Source organism: Phascolarctos cinereus, unplaced genomic scaffold (genome assembly GCF_003287225.1).
Source record: "Phascolarctos cinereus isolate Bilbo 61053 unplaced genomic scaffold, phaCin_HiC Scaffold_726;HRSCAF=1367, whole genome shotgun sequence".
Lineage (NCBI taxonomy): Eukaryota > Metazoa > Chordata > Mammalia > Diprotodontia > Phascolarctidae > Phascolarctos > Phascolarctos cinereus.
Window position 1 is genome coordinate 113,693,542 of NW_027556098.1, and position 12,733 is coordinate 113,706,274.

At 39.4% G+C, this 12,733-nt stretch overlaps 1 protein-coding gene across 1 annotated transcript in view; it reads right to left on the reverse strand.

Moving 5' to 3' along the window:
- Positions 1-9,020: 9,020 nt before the first annotated feature.
- The window catches only part of FBXO40 (F-box protein 40), a 43,166-nt gene continuing 39,453 nt past the window's right edge, over positions 9,021-12,733 (reverse strand). Inside the window, exon 4 of the mRNA XM_020985921.2 lies at positions 9,021-9,225. Coding sequence (XP_020841580.1) covers positions 9,028-9,225 — 198 coding nt within the window. The 3' untranslated portion in view covers positions 9,021-9,027. The remainder of the gene's footprint in view (positions 9,226-12,733) is intronic.

Consider the following 12,733-nt stretch of genomic DNA (forward strand, 5'->3'; position numbering starts at 1 on the left):
TTTTTTTAGCATGCCAAGGAATCTGCTGTCATTGATAGCCATTCAAATTCCTGGGGTACAGATCTGTACCTTTCAGGCCTTCTTAGAGTATGCAGCCAATCAGCAGCGTTCTGTGGCAACTTAAGTTAGAAAAGTAAAGCATTTCACAGAAGAGAGAGGAGGATTAGTTAAGGGAGAAAAGGGGAGTTTTTGGAATTCAAATAGAAACATTTATTATCAGAATAACAAAACGCTCCCTGTTTCAGGGAAGTATAAAAGGAGAAGAGAACAAATACTTTTACAATTGCAAAAGTCATCCTTTTAGACAAAACGACAGTCTCTTATCCAAGGAGAACGAATAATTGTTACAGCAGTGAATGAGGTAGGTGACACTATTTACTTTTATGTCCTTGCATAGAGGTTTGGGACTTTCTACTAATAGGCCACCAGGTGGTTAGATTCCTATATTGCTAGACCAGGAAGATGTGAAATGATTGTAGTTCCTTTCTGCCCCACTCACCCTGGTACCTACGCCCACAGTCAAAATAATTCTTTACTCTTCCTGTTTTCCCCAGTGATACCCGGTCCTCCACACTTTTTCATTATTCTGCGGTTGAAGCTTTTCCAAAAATGATGTTCATCCATGTCAGAAACAAAAGGGAAGTTGGAAATGTGTGTTTTTTCCTCTTTGTTTCTTTCTTTTTTCTTTCTTCCTCTCCTTCCTTTTCTTCTCTCCCTCATTCTCTCTCTCTCTCTCTCTCTCTCTCTCTCTCTCTCTCTCTCTCTCTCTCTCTCTCTCTCTCTCTCTCTCTCCCTTCCTCCCTCCTCTTTTCTCTCTCTCGGTATATGGAGAATCAAATTAGTTGGAGTTTATACATGCTGAATTTGGGGTAATGCTGAAATATCCAAATAGAAATCTTCAGTGGACAGTTGAGGATATAGGACTGGAGCTCAGGTGAAGTACAGGGCTTTTGTTGCAGATTTGAGAATTATCCACATAGAGGTGATAACTGAAATCAAGGGATTGAGTGTGGAGGAGGAGAAGTAGGCTGAAGTTTGCATTCTGGCCTCCTTCTGTTGGACCTCAGAGTCCTGCTTTGGAGGCCTTGGACTCTGATTGGTCAGCTTTTACCTTATTTAGCCCAATCAGGGCCCACTCCTCTATTTCATTAAATAGCCATTGCCCCCACAAAGGATTACACTCAGCTTTTCTGGGCAGGTGGTTCTTGGTTGTAATCCTAGCTCCTTTGCCTCCTGGAATATCATATTCCAAGCTCTCCCCTCCTTTAGCATGGAAATCACTAAATCTTATGTGATCCTGACTGTGGCTCCACGTCTTGGATTGTTTCTTTCTGGCTGCTTGGAGTATTTTCTCATTGACCTGGGAGCTCTAAAATTTGGCTATACTATTTCTGGGAGTTTTCATTTTGGCATCTCTTGTAGGAAGTGATTAGTGGATTTCTTCCATTTCTATTTTGCCCTTTGCATCTAAGATATCAATGCCGTTTTCATTGATAATTTCTTAAAATATGGTGCCTAGCCTCTTTTTATTGATCATGGCTTGCAGGTAGTTGAATAGTTCTTAAATTATTTCTCCTCAATCTGTTTTTAGGTCAGTAGCTTTTCCAATAAGTTATTTAATATTTCCTTCTAATTTTTCATTCTTTTGACTTCATTTGAAATCTCATGGAGTCATGAGTTTGTCCCATTCTAATTTTTAAGGAATTACTTTCTTCAGCGAATACTTGTATCTCTTTTTTTAATTTGTCCAATTCTGTTTTTTAAGGAGCTCTTTTCTTCAATGAGTTTTTGTGCCTCTTTTACCATCAGGCCAATTCTATTTTTTAAGGTGCTATGTTCATCAATACCTTTTTGTGCTTCCTTTTGTTGTTGTTATTGTTCAGTCATTTAGTTGTGTCCAACTCTTTGTGACCCCCTGAACCATATTGTCCATAAGGTTTTCTTGACAAAGATATTGGAGTGGTTTGCTATTTCCTTCTCCAGTGGATTAAGGCAAATGGTGGTTAAGTGACTTAACCAGGGTCACACAGCCAGTAAAGCTGGATTTGAACTCAGGTCTTCTGACTCCAGGCCAGTACTCTATCCACTGAGTCACCTCTGCCTCTTTTGCCAAGCTGTTAATTCTCTTTTTATAATTTTCTTACCTCACTCTCATTTCTTTACCCATTTTTTTCTACTACTCTTATTTCTTTCTTTAACTTTTCTAGGAATTCTTGTTCGGCTTCGGTCCAATTAGTATTTTTCTTTGAGGCTTTACTTGTGGCTATTTTCACATTGTTGCTTTCTTCTAAGTTTATGACTTGATCTTCCCTGCCACCATAGTAGACTTTTATGGTCAAGTTCTTTTTTTGTTGTTGTTTGCTCATTTTTCTAGTCTATTTCTTCACTTTAAACTTTATATTAAAGTTGGGCTCTGCTCACCTGGGGGTGGGAAGGCACTGTCCCAAGCTTCAAGCTTTTTTTTGTGCTGCTGTTTTCAAAGCTAGTTTTAGGAGTCTGCAAATTTTTGGTGCTTCCAAGGTAATGTGATCTGGGAAGATGTGTGGTTGCTGCTCTTCTGGTCTGCTCTCTGGTCTTTACTTAAGAAGGGCCCCTTCTCTCCTGCATCTGCAAGTGCTAGCACTTCTCTGGTCCCAGAAACTGTGACCAGGTTCCCTGCTCTCCTGCAGCCACAAGCACTAGTGCTCTTCTAGGTCTTAGTTCTCTGACCAGAATTTGTTCTCTTATGACTCATCACAAGTGCTCCTCTCCAAACCCTCCTCCCCCTGCCAATGTCTCTTGGCTGAGAGCTCCTGAAGCTGGCACTGCTGCTGTTGGGGCTTCCTCCAAAGCCCCCCACTGGTGCTGCTGTCATACTCTAGGCCAGCTCCCACCCTGGTGTCATAGACCTCTCTTGGAGACCTCCTAAGTTGTATTGGGCTGGAAAAATATCTCATTCTGATCTTGTGTTGGATTTGCCACTCCAAAATTTGATTTGAGGAGTCATTTTTAAAGTTGTTTGGAGTGGAGTGTTGAGAGAGTCCAGCCGGGCTGCTTCCCATACTCTTCCATCTTCTATATTATCTTTTATTATGAGAATGTAAGCTCCTAGAGGGCAAGGATTGTTTCACTTGCTTGTTTTTATATCCCCAGTGCTTAGCACAGTGCCTAGCCAGTAAATGCTTAATACATCCTTTTTCATTTATTCATTCTTCAAATATGTCTACTTCTAGTGGTGCCCAGGACAAAGAAGTGAGTAATTTGATTAATTCTGTGAGGTCCTGGCGGGGTTCAGCTATCATGCCCAAGATTTCTATATCAATATTTATTTAGGAACCTAGCTCTGGTCATTTCCTTGTCTCCTTTCCCTCCATCCACACCATGTTGCAGTGCTAGGTCTAGCCTCAGTATCTAGCCATGGAAAGAAGCCTGTTTTCCATCAGCCTTGGATCTGCCACAACAAAGCTCTGATTTTAGCTCTACCTTCAAGTCTTCTATACTGCCAAAGATCCCCTAGTAGAGCTCTTAGCCTAGCCCAGCAGAGTCCGCCTCCCCAAGGTCAAAGATGTGATTACCTTCCTCTTGCTTCATGTGGTACTATCTCTCCATTAGTTCCAGGACCAGCCAGGTCAAACTATAGCCAAGATAGCTTCTCTAAATCCTTCCACTCCATACCACAGGCTCTATTCTGAGCTACCTATCTCTTATTGACCTCTTTGGCAGCTAGATTGCACAGTGGATAGTGGAGTCAAGAAGAGCTGAGCTAGAATTCTACTGCAAGCACTTACTAGCTATAAATCACCTAATCTCTGTTTTCTCATCAATAAAATGAGGATGATAATAGCACCTACCCCCAGGGTTCTTGTAAGGGTCACATTGGATAATATATATAAATTTTTAAACCTTAAATTAATATGTAAAAAATTAGTGGGGGGAGGGGCAGAAGAGCAGGGAAGCAAATACATTAGGTTTTGTACACGTTGAGTTTGAGCTGATGATGGAACATCTAATATACAATACGATTGATAATATTTTATACACTCTGATTGAACTATCAGAATTGTGCAAGAGTCCCACCCATCTTCCTGCTTGCTCAGCATTAGTTGAAGCTTAAATCATCTATAAATGAACTTGATCAATCTCAATCTAAGCCAAAGTCTCTTTCTCTGATGCCAAGTGCCTTAAATATTTTTTCTTTTTTTAAAATTTATTTTATTTTTAATTTATGGAATAAAATAAACATTTCCATAACACAGTATAATAAAAAAGTTAATTGCACATAAAACTACAAATCTATTATGTACAACTTGCTATTCCTTTTAAATATATAACAAAGTTATCATGCAAATTTTTTTCCTTTTTTTCTTCCCTCCCCCTCCCACCCCACCCTAGAGATGGCTACCTAATGGTACGTGTGTGTGTGTGTGTGTGTGTGTGTGTGTGTGTGTGTATATATATATATATATTTAATTATTTTATACATACTTCTATTTATCAGGTCTTTCTCTGGATGCAGATATTGACTTTCTTCATATGTCCTTTATTTTTAATTTGTGTATTTGTAATAGTCAAAATGACTTAGTTGCTGAAAGTCATTCTAAAAACAATATTGCAGTCACTGTGTGCAATGTTTTCTTGGTTCTGCTCGCTTCTTTCTTTGCCATTTCATGCAAGTCTTTCCATGCCTTTCTAAGATCACTGAGCTCATAATTTCTTATTGCATAGGAGCATTCCATCACAACCGTACAACACAGCTTATACAGCCATTCCCCAATTGATAGGAGCCCTGCCATTTCTAGTTTTTTGCCAGTATAGAGAGCTACTGTAAACATCCCATTCGCGAAGTGATAGTTACTATTTGTGAATTTCTCTCCATCTTACTTTTGCTCACTATTTTCTCTCTGCCTCTCTTTTTACCCTATCTTTTCCTCCACTCCCCATCCTACACAACCCTCTAAGAGTTCCCTGCAACTGTCTCTCCCACCCTCCCAAATCCTAATCTACAGACCCCCCTCTAAAAGTTCCTCCCCTGTCCTCCAGTTTTCTCACCTCTCTACATGTTCAGAATATTTCTACACCCTTCCAGATGTATACATTGTTTCCTCTTCAACCCAAATGAAAGTGAGGTTCCAACATTACAAGCTCCTTCCCCTACCTGCTTCCTCTGTATTAGTTCCTCCTTTCAAACCTCATTTTTATAATATAATTGTTCTCTTTTACCTTTTCCTACCTGGTTCTGTTTTTTAGAGTCACCCCATCATACTTAACTCACCCCCAACCTTTCTTTCAGATGATGGCAGTTTTAAGAATACAGTTTAAGAATACTAACATTTTCATATATATATGTATGTGCATATATATATTCATTACATTTCATTACTGATAACATTTTCATATATATGTATATAATAAGCAAGGCAGTTTGACCTTAATGACAACCTTATAATTAGTGTTTCATGTTTTCCTTATATTTATTCTGGATCTTTTATATTGAATTTTCCATTGAGTTCTGTTCTTTTTGCAACAAATACCTTAAAGTCTTTCTATTCAGCAAATATCCATTTCTTAAATTCAGGATTATACTGAACTTTGCCGGGTAAATTATTCTTGGACACAAGCCCAGCTCTTTTGATTTTTGAAATATAGAGTTCCAAGACCAGCCTTTTAGAGTAGAAGCTGCATTTCACTAGGATCAGGATTCCCTTGGCTTTTGCTGTACTGATTGGTCAAGATCCCTGCCAATTTTCTTCCCTATATTAAATAATTTAGACTAGTCATTCAAAAATGTAATCAAGAATCACTGCAATTTACTGGATGATGGATTGAGACCCGCAAGGAACCTTAGAGAGCATAGTCAGAGGGAGCTAAGTGGCACAGTAGACAGAGTATTCAATCTGTAGTCAGGAAGACTTTCGTTCAAAACTGGCCTCAGATATTTACTAGTTGCATGACCTTAGATAAGTCATTTAACTTCTATTTGCCTCAGTTTCCTCATCTCTCAAATAAGGATAATAATAGCAACCACCTCCCTGGGTTGTTAAGAGGATAAGATGTGATCATATTTATAAAACACTTTATAAAACTTAAAGTGCTCTATAAATACTATTATTATTAAGTCCAGAGATGGGGTAAGATGAAACTGAGCCTTGGAAAGGTTAAATGACTTACCTAAGGCCACACAGGTAATTAAATAAAGAAGCCAGAATCTGAACTCAGGTTACCTGATGCCAAATCCAGCACTTCTCTATGATTAAACCAAATAGGCAACCCCCAAACAACAAGTGTTCCAGTTCTCTATCATTAGCTTCTAGAAGCAGCTTTGAATGGCTCCTGAGAGTCCATTATGAAATATTCAGAATGAGCATTGACACGTTAGAAATCTGCAGTGGCTACAAATTGGGACTTGATTTATTGTTTTGTTGATTGTCTAGACTTAAGAAAGGGTTACTGCAGATTAAACTTGAAAGTGTGCATACATTTCCCCCCCCTCTGGAGAGCCCGGCTGTGAAATGTTCATCAGCATATCCCTCCAGTCATCCAAGGTCATGAGGGCAGGAACAAGGCTCTCCCGTAGGATCTCAGTCTTCATGGTAGGTCATCCCCAAAAGACACACTCAGGCAACCACTTAGAGTGCCAAGTTACTTTATTACATGCAGTGTGTGGCATTCCCAGGTATATGCCATACATGTAAATAACTTATAGGTACATGCAATCTCTTTATTCAATCCAGATTTATTCATTTTCACCTAGTAATAAGGCCCTTCTGTTTGTTTTACCTCCTATGTCTCCATCTACCCTTCCTCTCACCCACCTTACTATTATTCCAAGTCCAAGTCAGAGTCCTTTCTCGGCTTCCTAGTTAAGGATACAGTCTCATCTATCTGGTCTCTTTAGACTAGGGATTCTTGACCTGGGATCTGTGGCCTTGTTTGAAAAAAATTAAGAACTATTTTTCATCATAATTGTTTTCCTTTGCAATTTTATGTATTTTATTTTATACCTTTTAAAACAGTATGGAAAGGGGTCCATAGGTTTCATCAAACTGCAGAAGGGTCCATCTCTCACACACACACACACACACACACACACACACACACACACAAAGTTTGAGAACTCTTGTTTCAGAATGTAATCTTTCCTCTAATTCTGGCTGAACTCTATTTCAGGCAGGCCCCTGACACTCCTAGGAGGATTCCTGCTCCTAGGAATCTCCTTAAACTACTTCACCTTTCCTGCTCTACTCACTTAAAAGCTTTTCTTAGTCCACTAATCTGTGGTTAATAGCATGTTCTCTTTCTCCTATTCACTGAAGCTCCTCCCCTACCAATCCTATTTTCAGATCTCCAGTCTCTCTAAACAACTTCCTTTTCTCTTCATCCTTTTCCTCCACAATTCTAAAATACACTTACTTGAAAGGTACCAATAGAGTCAGTTAGGTATCAAAGCCATTAACCTTTTCTGATGATACCAGTCAATTTACAAAGTGCAGCCGGGGATGGGCTGCCAATAGAACCAGTGTGAGTGTCTCTTTCTTGGCTTGCTTCCTTCTCCCCACCCCCATCTCACCACCCTTTCACCGTAAGTCTGCAGCCTTCTGCTTTCCCACCTCTCTGTCCCTCTTCAATCCCTTAGTTCCTTATCCATCTTGGTGCAGCCCCCAACTCTCCTCTTAGTAAGCCTGTGGCTTTTTCGATTCTTTGTCTTAGTTAACCTTCATACCTACAGGCCAGAGTATATATAGAACCTGTAAGCCAGATTCTGAGGAAGTAGTATTCTTTACTGTTAAGAATCAATGTGCTCATTTATAATTCTGTTACCTTTTTTTTTTCATTGCTTGATTTAACTACAAAAAGATCTTAAGTCTATGGTTATAATCTTAGAAAAATAGTACCTTGTATCAAAAAACACAATATAGTTAGAGCAGTGGGGAATAGCTTTCTCTTCCTACTCAAATGATCACATATGAACCTACTGCTTATATGTTGTGTCCCCCATCAATAGGCTCTAAAGTTCCTTGGGGGCAAAGATTATTTTTCATTTTGTCTCTGTATTCTCAACAATTAGTACAATTTCTTGTATTGTACTTAATAAATATTTGCTAGATTGGATTGTAATAAGGAAAATCAGGTTTCCCAAAGTTATACATCATTATGAAAAAGAGATTTATGCTTACAGCCTTGGCTTGCCCCTATAAATAATAAGCTCCAGTGTTTTCTCCATTTCTCCTAATGGTGATATTCAGTGCCGAGTTATTCATGCCAGATTTGAAATCAATCATAGCTACTCAAATGCCAACCAGTCCAGTACCTCCATTTTGTTACGTGTAACCACCATTCTCTCTTCTCTCACTCTCCCTTTTTCAAAGAATGACCATGATGAAGGTGGGAGAAATTGACGGTTCTGAGATCTGTAGGCTAGAAATTCCCTTAATAGCAGGGACAATTTTATTTTTGGCTTTCAATCCCCAGCACACATTCTATGAAGGTTCATAGTTATATGTAGAACTGTATCATGTGCTTTTCCATCTGTGTGGCCCTTGCTTTATCCCTACGCCTATAGAGGCCCTTCTCCAAACCATTGCAACTCTGAAGTCCCCCAACTCCTCCTTTCTGAATCTGAGCAGTCCCTTGCACCTGTGACACTCAGCTTGGGAACTTTCCTATGTGATGCCTGAATGAATGAATGATGGTTAACCCTGCCAGGCCTGTACCCATTGGGTAATTTATCTATTTTCTCCTCTCCTAATGCCTGTAATCTTTTTATGATTTCCTGATTGCCTAATGAGCCACTTTCTCTTCCAATAGTTATTCTTTAGGCTGATTTCTTAAGCAGAAAAGAAATTAAATTAATCAGCTATGGGGTGGAGGTGGGGGTAATGTAGTAAATCTAAAAAGCTACAACATAGGGTGATTAGGCTTTGGGAGTTGGCTGAAGCTTCTAAGAACCCAGTGTTCCACAGAGACACAAGAAGCTGATCCTCAAAATCACAACACATTCTCCCTTCCAGGAGGCTGGAGGAAAACAGCAACACCAGAGGGATTTCTTCCTCATGGTCTAGGCTTGAAGGTGGAGACCAAGCTCTTCCTGGCTTGCTTGGGTTGCTCACACATGCTGGTCAGAAGAACTGGGTCTGTCCTATGTTCCACAATATTGAAGGGGCAAGTCTTCAAGTGTTCTGACATGGAGGTGACCTCATTAAACTGCCAGCTGTTAATTCTGGAGAAAAGGCTGCTGAACTGCCAGATCTGTTGGGAAGGAATAAATTCAATTCATTTCAACAAGTATTTATTAAGCACCTACTGAATACCAGGCAGTATCCTAAATGGTGAAAATTCAAAGACAAAAATGAAAACAATCCTATCCCTCAAGGAACTTAGATTTCTTGGGGGTTAGGTGGTATGGCAAGTGGTAGGGAGGATTGGAAATATGCTGGTAAATGTTTAACAACTGAATCTTAAGGAGGGGAAATTTGCTGCCAGACACATTTTAAAGTTTAATCCACATTATTAACATTTTCTCTATCACTATGTTAAGTCTAGACCACAGGGTCCCAAAGTGGGCAATACTGCCCCCTGAGGGGCACTGGAAGAATCCAGGGGGGCAGTAGTAGCCTCAGGTTCGATTGGTGGGTGCTGAATAAAAATAAAGGGATGGTGGAAGCATGAGGAAAGAAGAAAAGATAAGAAAATTTTGAAAAATTGTTCATACATATTTTATCTGTTGTATAACAGAGTTAAAGTCATAGTGATTGCATCATTTTCCAAATAAACACAAAAAATGCAAGTTATAACCAATCAGTGGTCAAGTCCACTGACAGATCTTAACAACCAAGTGTTGGCAGGCAAGCCCATCTCACATTGTCTGGAAGTCCAGCATACTTCAGCAGAAATATGTACATGTAATGACTTGTTTATAATATGATACTATATGCTTACATTATACAATATTGTATCATCAAAATTTCAGTGCAGGAAAAAACCTATAAATTTACAATGAATTATTAAATTTAAAATGTGTCATTTCAGAAAAAAATTTACTTTTTTTGAAATGATGCAAATTTCAAAAAAATACTGTTAAGGGGTTAAAGAAGGTAGATTTCTAGGGGGGTGCTGAGTAATTTTTTTAAAAGGGGGTGGTAGGTCAAATAAGTTTGGGAACCTCTGGTCCAGACAATTCACAAAACAATAGATCAAGCCTTTGCCAGTTTCTAAGGTATGAATGCTCATGTTGAATTTTTTTTTTTTAGGCAGTTGGAGTTAGGTGACTTGCCCAGGGTCACACAGCTAGTGTCAAGTATTTGGTCTGAGGCTGGATTTGAACTCAAGTCCTCCTGACTTCAGGGCTGGTATTCTATCCACTGTGCCACCTAGCTGCCCCAGCATGCTGAAAATTTTAACAATTGACTCCTGAGACAGTTTGAACTAGGTCCAGTACACCCCTGGGGAGGATACAACAACAAAATGATGATGATGATGGTGATGGTGGTGGTGGTTGTGGGACCTAACTTGGGGTATAAGGTATAGAGTACTTTCAGGGTAAGGAAACTGCCTTTTGCAATGCAGGTCAACACTTTTGCAACTTTAAGTCTTAGAGAGTTGCCTCAAACCCTGAGAAATTAAATAGATTGCCCAGGGTCACATTGTCAGTATGTGCCAGAGGCTGGACTATGACCCCAGTCTTTCTTGCTTGGAAGCCGTGCTCCAGCCACACACCACATTGTATATTGTATTCCCAGTGCTTACCACAGTGCCTGAAGTATAGTAGGTGCTTACTAAATGTTTTTGATTAGTTGATTAGAGTAAATAATTTTGGAAAAATAGGATATTCCCCATATAATTGACAAATTAGATCATTAGACCAGACAGCATAACTCCTCATATACCACAGAGTGGTGCAATTGATAATTAAATGTATGATCACTAAACAAAGTGTAACCTTTAAGAGAAAGAATTCTGTGTGGTGAGATCATGCTCAATATACAAAATTTCTTTGGAGGGTAAAATAGATAGATGAATAAGAGCGAAGCAGAGAACCCAATTTATTTAGACCTTTAAAAGTTCTTTACAATACATATACACCAAAGATTATATTAGCCATGGGTCAGTAGACAGCAGCTAGGTGTTGGTTGCAGTGTTTTCAAGAGATTACATGACTGGGGCAGCTAGGTGGCACAGTGGAGTCAGGAGGACCTGAGCTCAAATGTGGCCTCAGATACTTGACACTTACTAGCTGTGTGACCCTGGGCAAGTCACTTGACCCATTGCCTTGCCAGAACAAACAGACAAACAAACAAACAAACCCAAAAACAAAAAAAGAGATTACATGATCAGGGAGTTGGAAGGACTAATATGATGAATATTTCAAAGGAAAAGATGATGGGATTTGAAGATGGATTATATGGAAGAATAGAGGAGAAGAATGAAAAATGACCACAGAGACTAGAAGGCTCAGAGATTAGAAGGCTATTGACAGAAGTGGGATAGTTAGGAATGGGAGCCAGTTTAGTTTTACAGGAAAGATGAGTTTTATTTTGTACGTATTGGGTTTGGTGTACTGTCTGGACATTCATATATATGGAAATGTCCTATAAGTAGTTGAAAAGATGGGGACAGAAAATCACGTGGAAGGATCACAAGATCATAGATTTAGAGTAGGAAGGGATTTAGGGATTATCTAGCCAAACTTCATCATTTTGCCAATGAGGAAAGTGAGGCCCAGAGAAATTAATTGCCAAAGATCATATAGATAGGAAGTGGTAGAGCTTAAATCCAAATCCCAGAAGTCTGTCTCCCAAATAGCCCTTCTTTGCCCTGAGCAGTGCTCCTCCAGGATTTCAGTCATCTGATTAGGGTAATATAGTGAATTGCCAAACCTTAAGAAAGTTATAGCAGAGCGAATGAGATGGCAGAATCCTGATTCTATGATCTTAGGGAAATCACAAAAAAAAAAACTCGGCTAGGCAACTATTGTTTCTTTGTTCTTTTAAAATCCTTTATAACTTGGCCCCTTTCTATCCTTGCAATCTTCTTATTCCTTTCCTTGTACTTTATGATTCAATGACTTTGGGCTCCTTGCTGTTCTTTGCACCAGACACCTGATCTTCTGACTCCTGCCATTTCTCTGGCTTACCCCAGTGAATGGAATGCTCTCCCTCCTCATCTTTGCCTCCTGGTTTTCCTGGCTTCCTTCAAGTCTCCCCTAAAACCTTACCATCTACAAGAAGCCTTTCCTGGTTCTTCTTAATGCTGCTTCCTGCCCTCCATGGTTTATATCCAATTTATCTTGTACCTGTTTGTTTGTAAATAGTTATTTGTACGTCACCTCCCCATTAGAATGAGGGCAGGAACTATTTTTGCCTTTCTTTGTATCCCCATTGCTTAGCACAGTGCATGGCACATGTTGTTTAGCTGTTTCAGTGGCGTCCAACTCTTTGTGACCCCATTTGGGGTTTTCTTGGCAAAGATACTGGAGTAGTTTGTCATTTCCTTCTCTAGCTCATTTTACAGATGAGGAAACTAAAACTGAGGCAGAGACTTGCCCAGGGTCATACAGCTAGTAAGTGTCCGAGGCCAGATTTCAACTCAGGAAGATGAGTCTTCCTAACTCCAGGCCCAGCACTCTATCCACTGTATCACATAGTTGCCCATGGCACATAGTAGGTACTTAATAATACATTTATACAAATTGCATACAACTTATACAATGACTTCAGTAATATAAAGGAAAACAGCTTTGAAAGACCTCAGAATTCTG